This window comes from Calonectris borealis, chromosome 3 (genome assembly GCF_964195595.1).
Source record: "Calonectris borealis chromosome 3, bCalBor7.hap1.2, whole genome shotgun sequence".
NCBI lineage: Eukaryota > Metazoa > Chordata > Aves > Procellariiformes > Procellariidae > Calonectris > Calonectris borealis.
In genome coordinates this window covers 110,073,830-110,086,417 of record NC_134314.1, presented here as the reverse complement: position 1 = coordinate 110,086,417, position 12,588 = coordinate 110,073,830, and the positions used below count along the sequence as shown (strand labels likewise).

Here is a 12,588-nt window from a genome sequence, read left to right as displayed (position 1 = left end):
TACAAAAATGCAACTGTTTTGGAAAGTAATTTGTCCCATTGTAGCCAAGAATTTTTAAAATTAACTGAAATGTAAAACAAAAATTGTATTTTAAGAATTACTGTTTCCCGTCACCTGGAGACAGAGCATGTTTTCCTTCTGCTATGGCAACGAGAACATGTGAAGTACAGTACCCCAATAACTTGGAGTTCTGCCACAAAATAGATGAAGTACAAGCTCAGTATGAGGGTGCTGTCTTTCTCACTCTGCGCAGCTTTCAGCCTGAATCTTAAAATAATTTTGTCTCCCCACAGCTCTGACCCACACAGCAAATGGAAAATGGCTTTAAGATGCATAAAGGCCATAATACATGCTAAATCCAGTGTTAAGAGTGATTGCTGCATTAGGAAGAGATCGTTGTCAGCAGCAGTAAAGGAATTCTTCTGTACTTTGAAAATGCTTGGGTTCTGTTATTCAGACGTCCTGTCAAATCCTTCAGTTCATTTCTTGGGTGTCTCATCTCTGACATGAATCAGCTCCGATTTTCTTGGTTTTGAGATTTTTCACATTTATTTTAGATCATTTTACAAGCCCTCATTAAGTACTCCTTTCCCTTTGAGATTATTTGGTTGTTTTTTAACCATGTTTTGAAGGTGCAGGCATGTATTTTGCATTGATTTGTAGCTGTTGCTTCTCTTGTTGAATGCGTATGTTAGATTTGGGATGGCTGACATATGTCTATAAAGATACTTTGTTCCTAAGCTCAGCTAAGGGGCTGAGAGATGCAAAAGGATGATAATAGACTCAATTCCCTGTTGTCTTTGGCAGTAGGTGTCTGGGAATTCCTCAGGTGACCGACACAATGGTAAACTGGCTACAGCAGCCCTTGTAGTGCCAGCACAAGTTGACACCAGCGCCTGGCCTGGCCTGGCAGGACTCGGTGGCTGAGCCTGCAGGCCAGCCGTGCCGTCCTCAGCGTTACGGCTTTCCTTTTCAGCAGGGTGCGTGGCCGCTTGGAGGGTGCTGCTCTTCGCCTGCCCAAGCAAGCTGGTATTGCAAGGGCGGGGGGGTAAGGGGGTGTGTATGGGAGGGGTGTTGCTGCGTCGGGATGGGGGATGTGGGATGCGGGGCTGGGAGCAGGGTTGCTATTGGGAAGGGAAGAAGGTGAAGATACAGAGCGGAGCAAAAGAGGGTTTGATAGGCAAGTTGCAGCACTGTGTGAACACAACTAGAGTGCTTCAGAGACAGGGCAGCTCCCAAACTGGTGTAGCTTTAGTAGGACACAAAGTTGTGGCTAATTGTTTTGTCTGACCAGAGCTGGCTCTGTACAATTTACAAACCTGTGCACTGTACTCCTAGCCGAGGAGGTGCTGGAGCTGGCTCCCTGTGGCACGGCTTGAGTCGGAGAGGGCACATCGCTTCAGTGGTCTGGCGAGTGTGTCAGGTCCAGCCTGGGGCTTCAGCCTCTTCTGCCCTTCCTGCTCTAAACACACACAGAGCAACGCTTTTCCTGACTAGCCCAGGGCATGTCATGTTGGCAGCCAACGCGCCCAGCAGCTTGTCTGATGAATACCCATCCTTGACTGTTGGCTAAAATGAGAGTATATGTAAATGTTTCTCAACTGACGTGTGTAAGCAGATGCATTTTAGACCATGTAACCTATTGTCCAGGCTGTAACTCCACCACCTTGAACCCACAAACGAAAACAAATGGGTTGAGTGTGTTAATAATTTCACCTTGTTGCTAAAATGAGCTTGCTGAGCCCTGTTTTCAGAAGGCCAGCTGGATGGTTACTCTCTGCTGTAAGTTCTTCATGTTATCACAGGCTTCTCATTTTGCAGTTTTGCTCAAATATGTTAAAAGGGAGTTGTTTTTCTGTTCTCATACCTGTTTGCATGGTATGTGCTTTATTGTGGTGGAGGTAATTCAGAGACAAAGTCTATCCATTATTCTAGATAAATGCATGTGTACATGTGTAAAGACACATAATTATTGTATATATTATTATTATAGTATTATATATAAGCAATAAGCATGTATGTATCACAATTTAAAAATGTGGCTGCAAGAGAGATAAATGACATCGATTAAAAACACACATGGTATCTTTTGTGTCTAGAAATAAACACCGCAGTGTTTAAGCCAGTGGAATGTAGTATAACTTATATATGTATATACTGTAATGTTAAAGAAAATACTTTGAGGTGCAGGTTGAAGAAGAGCAACTTCAGAACTTCCTCAGGTCTTTTTCATACCTCGGATAACTTCATCTAAAAAAAAAAAAAGTTTACAAGACAGTCTTTCATATAAAATACGGAAAAGATTTTTTTTTTTTTTCCTTAAATATTTGGCTCTGTGCTATAATTTGAGGGAAGGACCAGTGTAAACTGTGAAAAGCTCAACCTGTAAATAAGTGACCTACATTGCTTTCCTAAGAGGATGACAGATCATTGTCTTCTCTCATTAACTTGGTGGTTACCTGTGTGCAGTAGTCAAGTATTTGGAACTGGAACGTGTGACTCTATGGTGTCCGGCAGCCGCTTGGAGCCAGGGTGTCTGTCTGGTGGATGTCCTTGTGTCTGACTCGATGACCGGTGGCTCTGAGCAGCCTGGAGAGGACCGGAGCGGCTAGCTGAAGCTAAACAAAGTCATTTTCTGCATCTGCTAGTGGGTTTTACGTGTCTGAAAGCGGTCCCTAGATGTTTCCAGTTGTTTTGTTGTGTGTGTTCCTCAAAAAATGCTTGATTAGATCAAGCACACTGAATTTTAATCCTCTCTGCTGCCTTTTGCAGTAGGTCTCAAATCTTGATGTGTCAGGAGAAAGCCTTTTCTTAAAGTCCTGCTGCAGTTAATGCTTTTCTTTGCCCTTTCTGTTGTTTCTGTCCTTCTCTGGGTTTTTTCTTTTGTCCTTTGCTACCTTTATTTCAGACTTTCCCCACACAGGTTTGCAGTAACAAATATAAGAAGGCAGTTGGAGCACTGTTTCTTCAGTGCAGTGCTCCTCAGGGATCCCTTGATATGTCAAAATTGATCCTCCTTAGTGTGTGCATATGTGGACAGCTGGTTATTTAGTTCCTGCTTTTGGCAGGAAAGAGAGGGCTCTGGACTCGAGGATGTAAATAATGTGTATTTGTTTGAATTCAGATTTCATTGTTAAATCTGTTAAATCATGTTAAAATCTTTCTGATATAGCTATTGGCAAACATTTGTATTTAGTGTTACTTTTTTTGCTGTGCTGCAGAAGTCGAGCTAAATACAGCCTCCTATATCCTTCTTACATTAACAAATTTGCATGGCCTCTTCTCTTGGCCTTCCTCCAAATATGTACAGTTTAGGAAATTGTTTAAACCTAACAGTATCCCAAAATAGAGCTACTTTCTTGTTACTTGTCAACATGAAGTAACAAACAAATTCATGTGCTAGCAACACTAGCATTGCCATTTCTTGACTTTTGAATACTTTGCTGTGCAAACATTATTGCTATGGACGTTGCACAAAACATGCTTGAGATAAACCATGTATGTTACAGTACACAAAGCTTAATGGATTACTTTTCCTTTGCTCATTTTAAAATTAAAAACACCAGCTTCCTGTTTTTCTTGTCCTGAAGTCCTGTCTATCTGAGCTCTTATAATTTCTAAAATAGCCTCTCAAAAAAGGAATTCAGTAAAGTGACTGAAAAGTGACTTCTACTTAACCTTTGATTTTATAAACAATTGGTTGAGTCCTAAATAGATGAAAACAGTCTATTTTTAGGCCCTAATTTAGAGAATTGATATTTCCACATTTGCTTTGTCATAGCTGGTAGTAGTTGCTAAACTGTGAAGGCTTGTAGCTATTACAAATGCTTGGAGGATTGCTGAGTGTTCTGCGGTAATGTATTAAGAACCTCTATGCACTGTACATTTCAATTTATAATAAGGGAGTCCAGCTGATAGCACAGACACTGAAATACTTAAAAACCAAAGGCTAGTGGTGGAATAAGTTGGAAGATAACTGATAAAGACAGTTGAAGTACAGCAGACCTCAAAAAGTCACAAATTCTCTAAGCCAGGGTGGGTCAGGAGGTTTCAGCCGCTGCTTGCCTGCCCTGTTGTGATGAAAAGGGAACTGGTGTTTGAAGTGGCTGATGAGTCTTGCAAGGTTTGAGTGGTTTCTGAAGGAGGTCGCACGTAGACCTTTGTTAGATGGGGAAGATAAGTTTCTGCAACACTGGGTTTAGCAAGTAGAAACAAAGTGGAGCAATAGAAAAGCAAAGTTCCCTATCTTCAGGAAATGCTAACAGTAGTACTTTGCCAATGACAGAGATAATGGCTGAAAAGCTTAATATAACAGGTGTTCTGTTAGATAGCTCGTCGTACCTTTGTATAATAAGAATAGCTTGCTGAAGATTTTAGTGTGGAACTACATATTGTAATAAGTGGAGGAAATTATGATATAGCTGATGCTTTTATGACCCCTTTAATACCCTAATGCGCCTTCCAAATCACTGTGTTTATAAAGTCGTTCTCTTACTGCTGCTTGTGAGGTAGAACATTTTGATTGCATTTACCGTCATCATGTGGTGTTAGCCATGGAAAACAAGTTGTTACCTCAAACTGGACCTATGGACTTGAAGAGTTATGTAATTACTTGCTGCTTATCTCTCTAACATAATGCCAACTTTCTCTTTCAGAGCCATGGTGTCATGGAAAGGGATATACTTTGTACTTGCACTATTCTTGGGAAGTTTTTTTGGAAGTATATTCATGCTCGGTCCTTTTCTACCTTTGATGTTTATCTCACCGGCCTGGTATCGCTGGATCACCGATTGCGTTGTGGCCACTTGGCTCACGCTCCCAGTGGTAAGTTGCAGTTTGAGCCAAATTCTGGGCAAATATTCATAATCCCATGATTTACTTTGCTCACTAACACTTTTAATTTAATTTTTTTTTAAAGTTTTTTATGCTTTTGTCAAAACAGGCCTTAACATACTTACTGTTTGTGGAGACTTAGGTTTTAGCTCAGTGTTGCAGATTGTGTGCCTGTCTACAGTCCCCCTCTTCTTCCACATTTATATCTAAGCTAATGCCATGCCTTAATTGTACTCTTGAAAAGGCCTTTTTGTGACATCTCCATCCAGTGTCAGTTAGATGCTGATCAGAGAAAAGTAGGTGAAGCACTAGTAAGCAGGAGAATTTTTTCAATTACAAACTTCCTAAATGAGTTGTCTTATAAACTCTTCCTTTCAACTGTGCTCCAACTATCTAATTAAATTAGGAAAATTATTCACTGTACCATTGTTGCTGACCTTCACTGTTCTCTTACTTAATCCTCTTAGAATTTAGTCCTTGTAGTTGAATTAGAGACAAATGATTTCAGGTGAAAAAGAACTTCCCGTAGAAATGAAGTCTTCCTCTCTTATACTGCATCAACTTTATAGCTATAGGAGTCTGGAAATCAATAACAAAGCTCTTTCCTGAATTGTTCCTGAGGAAAGGCGGTATGAATGGGATCTGCCTCTTCATCTGTTCTCTGAAAACCAAGGGGCTTTGTTCCTTTAGGCCTCTAAAGATTTGTCTAACTCTTTTTGAAGTAAAATGCTATATTGGTGTGCAGAAATACGTATCTTGTGGCATAAAGGAAGACTTATTTTTATTGCTGTTGTGGCTTAACCCGTGTCGGCAGCCAAGCACCACACAGCCACTCATTCACCCTCCCTGCCTTCCCCCCCCTCCGGGGAATCGGAAGGGCAGAAGTAAGAAAGCTTGTGGGTTGAGACAAGAACAGTTTAATACTTGAAATAAAAATAATAATGATAATAATAATGATAATAATAATACATTGTAATGAAAAGGAAAACAACAAGAGAGAGGAACAAAGCCCAGGAAAAACAAGTGATGCAATCGCTTACCACCCCCTGACCGACGTCCAGCCAGACCCCGAGCAGCGATCGCTGCCTCCTGGCCAACTCCCCCCAGTTTATATATTGAGCATGACGTTGTATGGTATGGAATATCCCTTTGGCCAGTTTGGGTCAGGTGTCTTGGCTGTGCTCCCTCCCAGCTTCTTGTGCACCTGGCAGAGCATGGGAAGCTGAAAAGTCCTTGACATAGTGTAAGGACTACTTAGCAACAACTAAAACATCAGTGTGTTATCAACATTATTCTCATCCTAAATCCAAAACACAGCACTATACCAGCTACTAGGAAGAAAGTTTCCTGGATGAAACAGGACGATTACATACCAAATAGTTTCTGCTTTCTCTGTTTCTGTCTTGTGTGTTTTAAAGGGGTGTGAGCTGTTTCATGTTCTAAAACTTTTGTCCTTTTCATCATTAGTAAATGTGATGAAATTAGGAGGGAAGAAATAATTACCAGTAAAGGGAATAGAGGGATTGTTATTTCTTGCCATGATGAAGAACTGAGTGCTGATAGCGTCACAAAATTGACCCTTTCTGCCTGTTTGTCTCCCAATTTTTCTAAAATTGCAAACTCCCCAAAATCAAATACTGATCTTTTATTTGATTAGCTGCCTGGGCTTTATAATTCTGGATTATTACAACTAGTTTGTGATAACTTTTGCAGTCTAGAAGTTTGATTTCGGCCCACACTGGACCTAAACCAAAATAATTTGAATGTTTTTGTGAAAAGGATTCTGTCTTGTAAGAATCTTGGGGATTTAGGTTCAGGAGAGGGGTCTGAAAAAGATTTTGCACCCAACCTTTTTGAGGCTCAGACCTTGTCTTCGTTAGTTTTCTGCCCTTACACGATGCCATGCTTAGTCAGGAGAAGCAGGTACTTGGGTTTGTGTCTCCAAACAATAAACTAACGTTGGACCAGTTGGACTCCAACAGGGAAGCTCTGACTCTGTAGATATAAGAAACTTCCACCTTCCTCACTCCTCTGCCACATATTATTTCCTGTCTAGCAGAGTCAGCAGGATGGGACAGTGCGTGGGTCTTAACTGTTCCGGTTTAGTTTGGCTTATACTAGCGTTAGGGCATGTAGAACAGGACATGTATTCATCGTTATGTTTAACTAGATGTTAAATATGTAATAAGATTCTTATTAAACTATCAAAAAAAGGCTGCTTCTCTCTTTTCTGAAAAGATAACTGTTTACCATTTTGAGCTATATAACCTGTTCTGCTTTTGCAGTGGTCCAGAGTTACTCTTGATAGCAAACACCTTTGCCAGAATTATAGTGAGCTGAGTTATTAATAGTATTAATATTTGGCACATATAATGCTTTTCATTCTCAGATCTCAAGTCATTTGCGATTGAGAATGTCATTCCAGTTTTACAGGTGACTTAAACTGAGAAATTTGTGTTCTTTGAGATTCTGTGGCACAGAGGTGGCAGAAATATGAACAGAACAGAAAGTTGTTTTACTTCCTAGAGCTCTGTTTAAATACCCAAACTTTGCTCTTTTTCTATATTTTTCTGGAGGAAGAATGGGGAGAGAAGGTAAGGAGGTAATTTGAAGTATTTCCATTTTTATTAAGTTAAGGCCAATTGTTAAGTTTATTCCTCTAAATGTCCAATTGTGTTTTGTTGTTTCTTTTTCTGTGCTAACTGGGTTGGACAGCGTCCTGCCAGTGGCCCTAACCTTAGGGCCTTAAGTCATACCTCTAGGTAATATCTGTTGTCTACCTCTGTTTCTTGAGATTTTGTACCTTTCCGCTGTGTTTCCGCTAGGTATTAAAAGATTGCAAGGCACTAGCATTCAGTCATCCATGTTTTTGAATTATTTGCCTCGTCCTGGTCCTGGTTGCAGTAGCCAACCAGCACTCCTCCATACACTTGCTTGCATGATTTGGGAATGGTCATGGGTCAGAACCCATTTTCAATAGGCAATTTGTATGTGGCCACCTTGTTTTGGAGGTTTGAGAGACTTTAATGGTGTGAACATGGCCAGAGCATGCAGTTGGGCTCTGATGTTACATACGACTAGTCTAGTTATACGTTTATGGTCCAACTGTCCAGGTTATGAAACCAGGCCCTCTTAAACTTACTGCGTAGCTCTTGCCTGCTTTTTTCTTTTGATAAACCACCAACCTATGGTTTATAACTTAACCCTTTGGAGCCACATAGCGGGTAAACCAAGAAGCATGTTATATATGTGAACTTCTATCATCACTGGCTGTTTAGGCAAAATGGAGAAAGCTGTTTGCCCGGCCTCCTGCTTGTGGCCTTCCAAGTTTGAGGCTTTGGGACGGCACTTCGTAGATGACTGTGTACCAGCATTGGGTGGTTGATGCTTTTTGCAAATTGTGGGGTGGAGGCCCAGGCTTCAAGGTAGCCCTGTGGAGCTGTACAGACCTAGGTCTACAGATCACTGTACTGTGTTCAAGCTTGTTTGGGTTTTCTCTCTCTCAGCTGCTCTTTCTGCCGTTAGGTTCTAGCCATTTTTGCAGGTGGAAGTCAAGCACAAACATATTGACCATTTGGACCCAAGCAGAAGGCAAGGCAGCTTCTGATGCCTTCCCAGCCCTGACAATATTGAGCAATAGATTATTTATGCAGCCAGTCTCTCCTTAGATTTTACTTACCAAGTTATAATCCATACTGATTCCCTTGCTTCTATTCTTACACAATAGTATTCTGGGAAAAACAGGGAAAACCAAGTTTAATGTTGGACATTGATTGTAAAAAGAGCGCTTTTTAAGAAGTGCTATTTAATTGTTGTTTCCTCTTCCATTAAACAGCTGACTGTTACTGTGGAAAAGCTGGCTGCTTTATTAGAAAACAGTCAGAAGTTTGTTTACCAGTGACAATGTGAGTGAATAAGTGAAATGATATAATTCGAATTAATTTTTATTGCTAATGGGCTGATGCTTTTCTTCTGGGAGTAAAGCCATAATATTGAGATATTATTTCTAGGCCTTGCTGGAGATGGTGTTTGGTGCCAAGGTGGTTGTCACTGGTGATGGATTTGTTCCTGGGGAAAGGAGTGTCATTATCATGAACCATCGCACACGAATGGACTGGATGTTCCTGTGGAACTGCCTGCTGCGATACAGCTACCTCAGACTTGAAAAAATCTGTCTCAAATCCAGTCTGAAAAGCATTCCAGGATTTGGTAGGTCACTAAACCCTTTGAAAGGAAAATGTGTTTAAATTTTGCACAGCACTGTACATAGCCTGTTAAATGACCTAGGTTTAAATTCTATTTCAGTATTTTTAAAAAAAATTGTGTAAAATATGTGGTATATTGAGCGACTAAACCATAAATCTCCCGGAGGACACCTGGACTACATGCTTAAGCATTTCTTTTTAAAGATACTACATGTGCTGCTGTTGCTTATAGGTAAAAATATTTCTGCTTTACATACTGAAAGCATTTTTCAAAATTATGAAAAAAGATTTTATGAGTCTTTTCAAAGTCTCTTTCAACACTTTGGTTTTTGGTGCTATTTCACCCCACATTGCAAATGCTCTCATCAGGCTTCTTTCTTCATTATCTAATTTATATTATTGAGAAGATTTTTTTTTAAAAAAAAAAAAAAAAGAAAAAGAAGAGAAAAGAAAGAAAAAGCCCTGTAGGCAATTGCAAAGTTGATGGTTCATTTTAATAACTGTAGTCTTAAATTGAACTTGGTTACGCAAAATATGCTGTACAGGATATGAAATAATCAGTATTTATATTGATGTAGGCTGGAAACGGATCTGAGTTGCACATACTCAGGGAAATCGTTTCAGATGGGCCAAAAATTGTTGCACAAATAGTTTCTGAATAAATAGGCAGACTTATCTGAAATAAAAGCATCTCTTTGCATTTTATTTATCTCTTAGATTTATTTGCTGTTTTATACAAAACTAGCTTGGGCAGGATATGCGTCAACTTTATGATGTCGAAAGAGTAACCTTATTTATGGTTCCCTTTTGTCAGGCCGTTTATCTGAACAGATAATTTTGGCAGGATTCCACATGGAGGAACTCTCTTACTGTTGCACTGTTGCTGAATTCACTTGCTGGGCCTTTAGTCCTCTTAAGTAAGGAGCTGCAACTAGGTAGCATACTTTTTTCCCTAACAGTCAGACATTCAGGTCAATTTTACTTGACAAAAACCATCTCTTTTAATGTTACAGGAAATGAGAAAATACGTATTTAGATAAATGTTTTATCTTCATAATACAGCAGAGATGTTTTGAAATCTTGGAATCATCTGCAAATGCAACTTTTTAAAGCAATGATGGAAGATGGAATCAGGAGTACAGTCTAGAAGATTCATAAGTTTATCTCTTCAAAAGTATCTTTTTTTTTTGTAAGCATTTGTATGTATGCTTGTTAATGCCTTTAATAAAATTGGAAGGTCAGCTCCAGGAGCTTGGATGCTATGTTATGCTTGGCAAAATTTGGTTCCTGAGAGGGTGTCAGGAGCTGTTTAGAGGTTGATTTTTTTTTTTTTTTTTCATTTTTTTTTTTCTTCCCCCTTCAATTCTCAATTCTGTGCATAAACTGAGCACATCTAATAGATTTGATGAGTAGGCTCAGACAGATGGAGCTGTAGCAGGTCAATGTTAGCAGACCACGATGCCACCTTTGTTCAGAGTCTGACATAGTAGCTTGAGCCACCCATGAAATTCTGAGCTCATACTCCACTTTGTGGGCTGTGATGGTAGAGGTGGCACAGGCAGACATTTACTCCTGTTGTTTGCGTTAACAGGAGGACAATTTCTGGCAGTAGATTGGGTGCCTGGCTCTGGCTGTAATGTTATAAACCACCATTTATATGCCAGATCCCTAAGCATCCTCCACAATCTAGGGGCTTTGAGTACTTTGGTTGCAATGTTGTGAATTTTAGCTTATTTTTTAGTAGACTTTTAATGTTGTGTTATTAGTCACAGGAGGGGAATCCAGCTAAACTACGTTCTTCACTCAAGCCATAATTTGATAATCTAAAATCATAAATATTCAGCTTCTCTTCTACCACAGTGTATCTAAAAAGAGGCCTTAGAAATACATCTCCATGTTCAGTCAGCCTGTGTTTTGTGTGGCAGATTCTTGCAAAAATAAAGTATTCTGTATAGCCATGTAATTAGTTGGAAAGTAAGACTCTTGGATGAAATTAAGGTTGACAGAAGAAGATTTCATCATGAATCTGTACGAAGTTTGGTGGGGCAGTGATATAGCAGAAAATGGTGTCCAAAGTGGACAGCCCTGAATCTCATCAGTAAGAGCAGAATTTCTCCTACTTACCTCTAATGGCCCTGCTGTGTTATGTGATAGATTTTTAATAGGTGTTTGTCAGATTTTGGTTTTGGTTTTGTTAAATTGTGTCCAGTGGTTTCACATAAAATTTTTGTTTATTTTATGAGCTTGTAAAGACAAGAAGATAACTTGGAAATCAACTGGACAGTTTCAGTGCATTGCAGCTATAGTTGATACTTTAGGTGTTGATCACTTAAGGTATAATATTTGTGGAAATTAAAACAGCTTCTTTCATCATGTCTTTCAGTTTCATCTTTTCATATATTTATATGAATTAGTTGTACATAGTCAAAAGTATTGGATTATGGAAGTATTGATATATTGGCTAAACTTAACTTTTAATAAATCTTTACCTAATGGTAATTTTGCTTTGAGTTTGAGAAATATTTGAATGAATATACTGTATTGCTTTAGCACAATTTTTTCTGATCTTTCAAAGGATTTTTTTTTGCAAGCATTTCATTTAAAATTATGTGTAAGATAAGGTTTATAATGCAACCCTTTAATTTCCATGTTACTGAAAACCTTGCGAGTATTAAGCATTGCACCTTTGTTGTTATAAGCACTATCCCAGTTGGGGTGTAAAAATAGGTCTATGAGAGATTATACTGATCCAGGTAGTATATATGATAGGTGAAAGGCAAAGCTTGGAATGCAAATAGATCCAGAGTCCTTGTCGCCCCCTTTGTAGGTTAAAAGTGTAAAGGTATCAGATTTAATGAGTCTCTATTACAAATAGGCAGTTATTTTCTAGTTAATTATAATTAAAATCAGAGGAGTCAGTATTTCAAGGAGAAGCATTGAGTCACTTATCTAGTTCTTAAGTCTTTGCATTCCAGTGCATGAAAAAACTTTAAATTGATTAAAGGTGAGCCTTAAAAAAAGAAGCCCAAAGAAAAACAGATGGTCCTTTCTTCCTGGAACCATAGCTTCGGCTTGATAAATTGTGTGCAGTAAAGTTTTCAAAAAGAGGTATTACATTTCAGTAATCTCAATTTCAGAAACATTCTTGCAGCGTTTCAGTACAACTTGCCAAAGTTAGCGTCTCGAGGGAGCACTACTCTGCTCTTAGCTGTTGCTGCAGTTTCTCATCTGACATCATCAGAAACTACTGACACATTCTGCAGTGTCAGTTTTCAAGGAGAATTTCTAATGGCATTGACAGTTACCTGCGTAGTCTGACAAGATAGGACTTCTCCACGGTACTTGTAATAGATATGTACAAGTTATATTCTCGCCTATTCTCAATTAATAAAGAATAGCATTGGAAGTGATACAGGTTATGATGCAGTTGTGTTCGGCATGTGCTATGGAGAACATATTGTTCGAGTAGGTACCAAGGAACATACACAGTAGTGTCAGATGACCAGATAATGACTAGAAGTTAGTTGCATCCTTTTAATTGTTTTAATAG

General features: G+C 39.1%; 1 protein-coding gene across 6 annotated transcripts in view; it reads left to right on the top strand.

Annotated features, from left to right (window-relative positions):
• Positions 1-12,588, top strand: part of LCLAT1 (lysocardiolipin acyltransferase 1) — a 121,191-nt gene that overhangs the window by 38,046 nt on the left and 70,557 nt on the right. For all 6 annotated transcript variants that reach the window (XM_075147284.1, XM_075147281.1, XM_075147283.1 and 3 more), the window contains 2 exons: positions 4,656-4,824; positions 8,844-9,042. In XM_075147284.1, the coding sequence (XP_075003385.1) occupies positions 4,656-4,824; positions 8,844-9,042 (368 nt within the window). The remainder of the gene's footprint in view (positions 1-4,655; positions 4,825-8,843; positions 9,043-12,588) is intronic.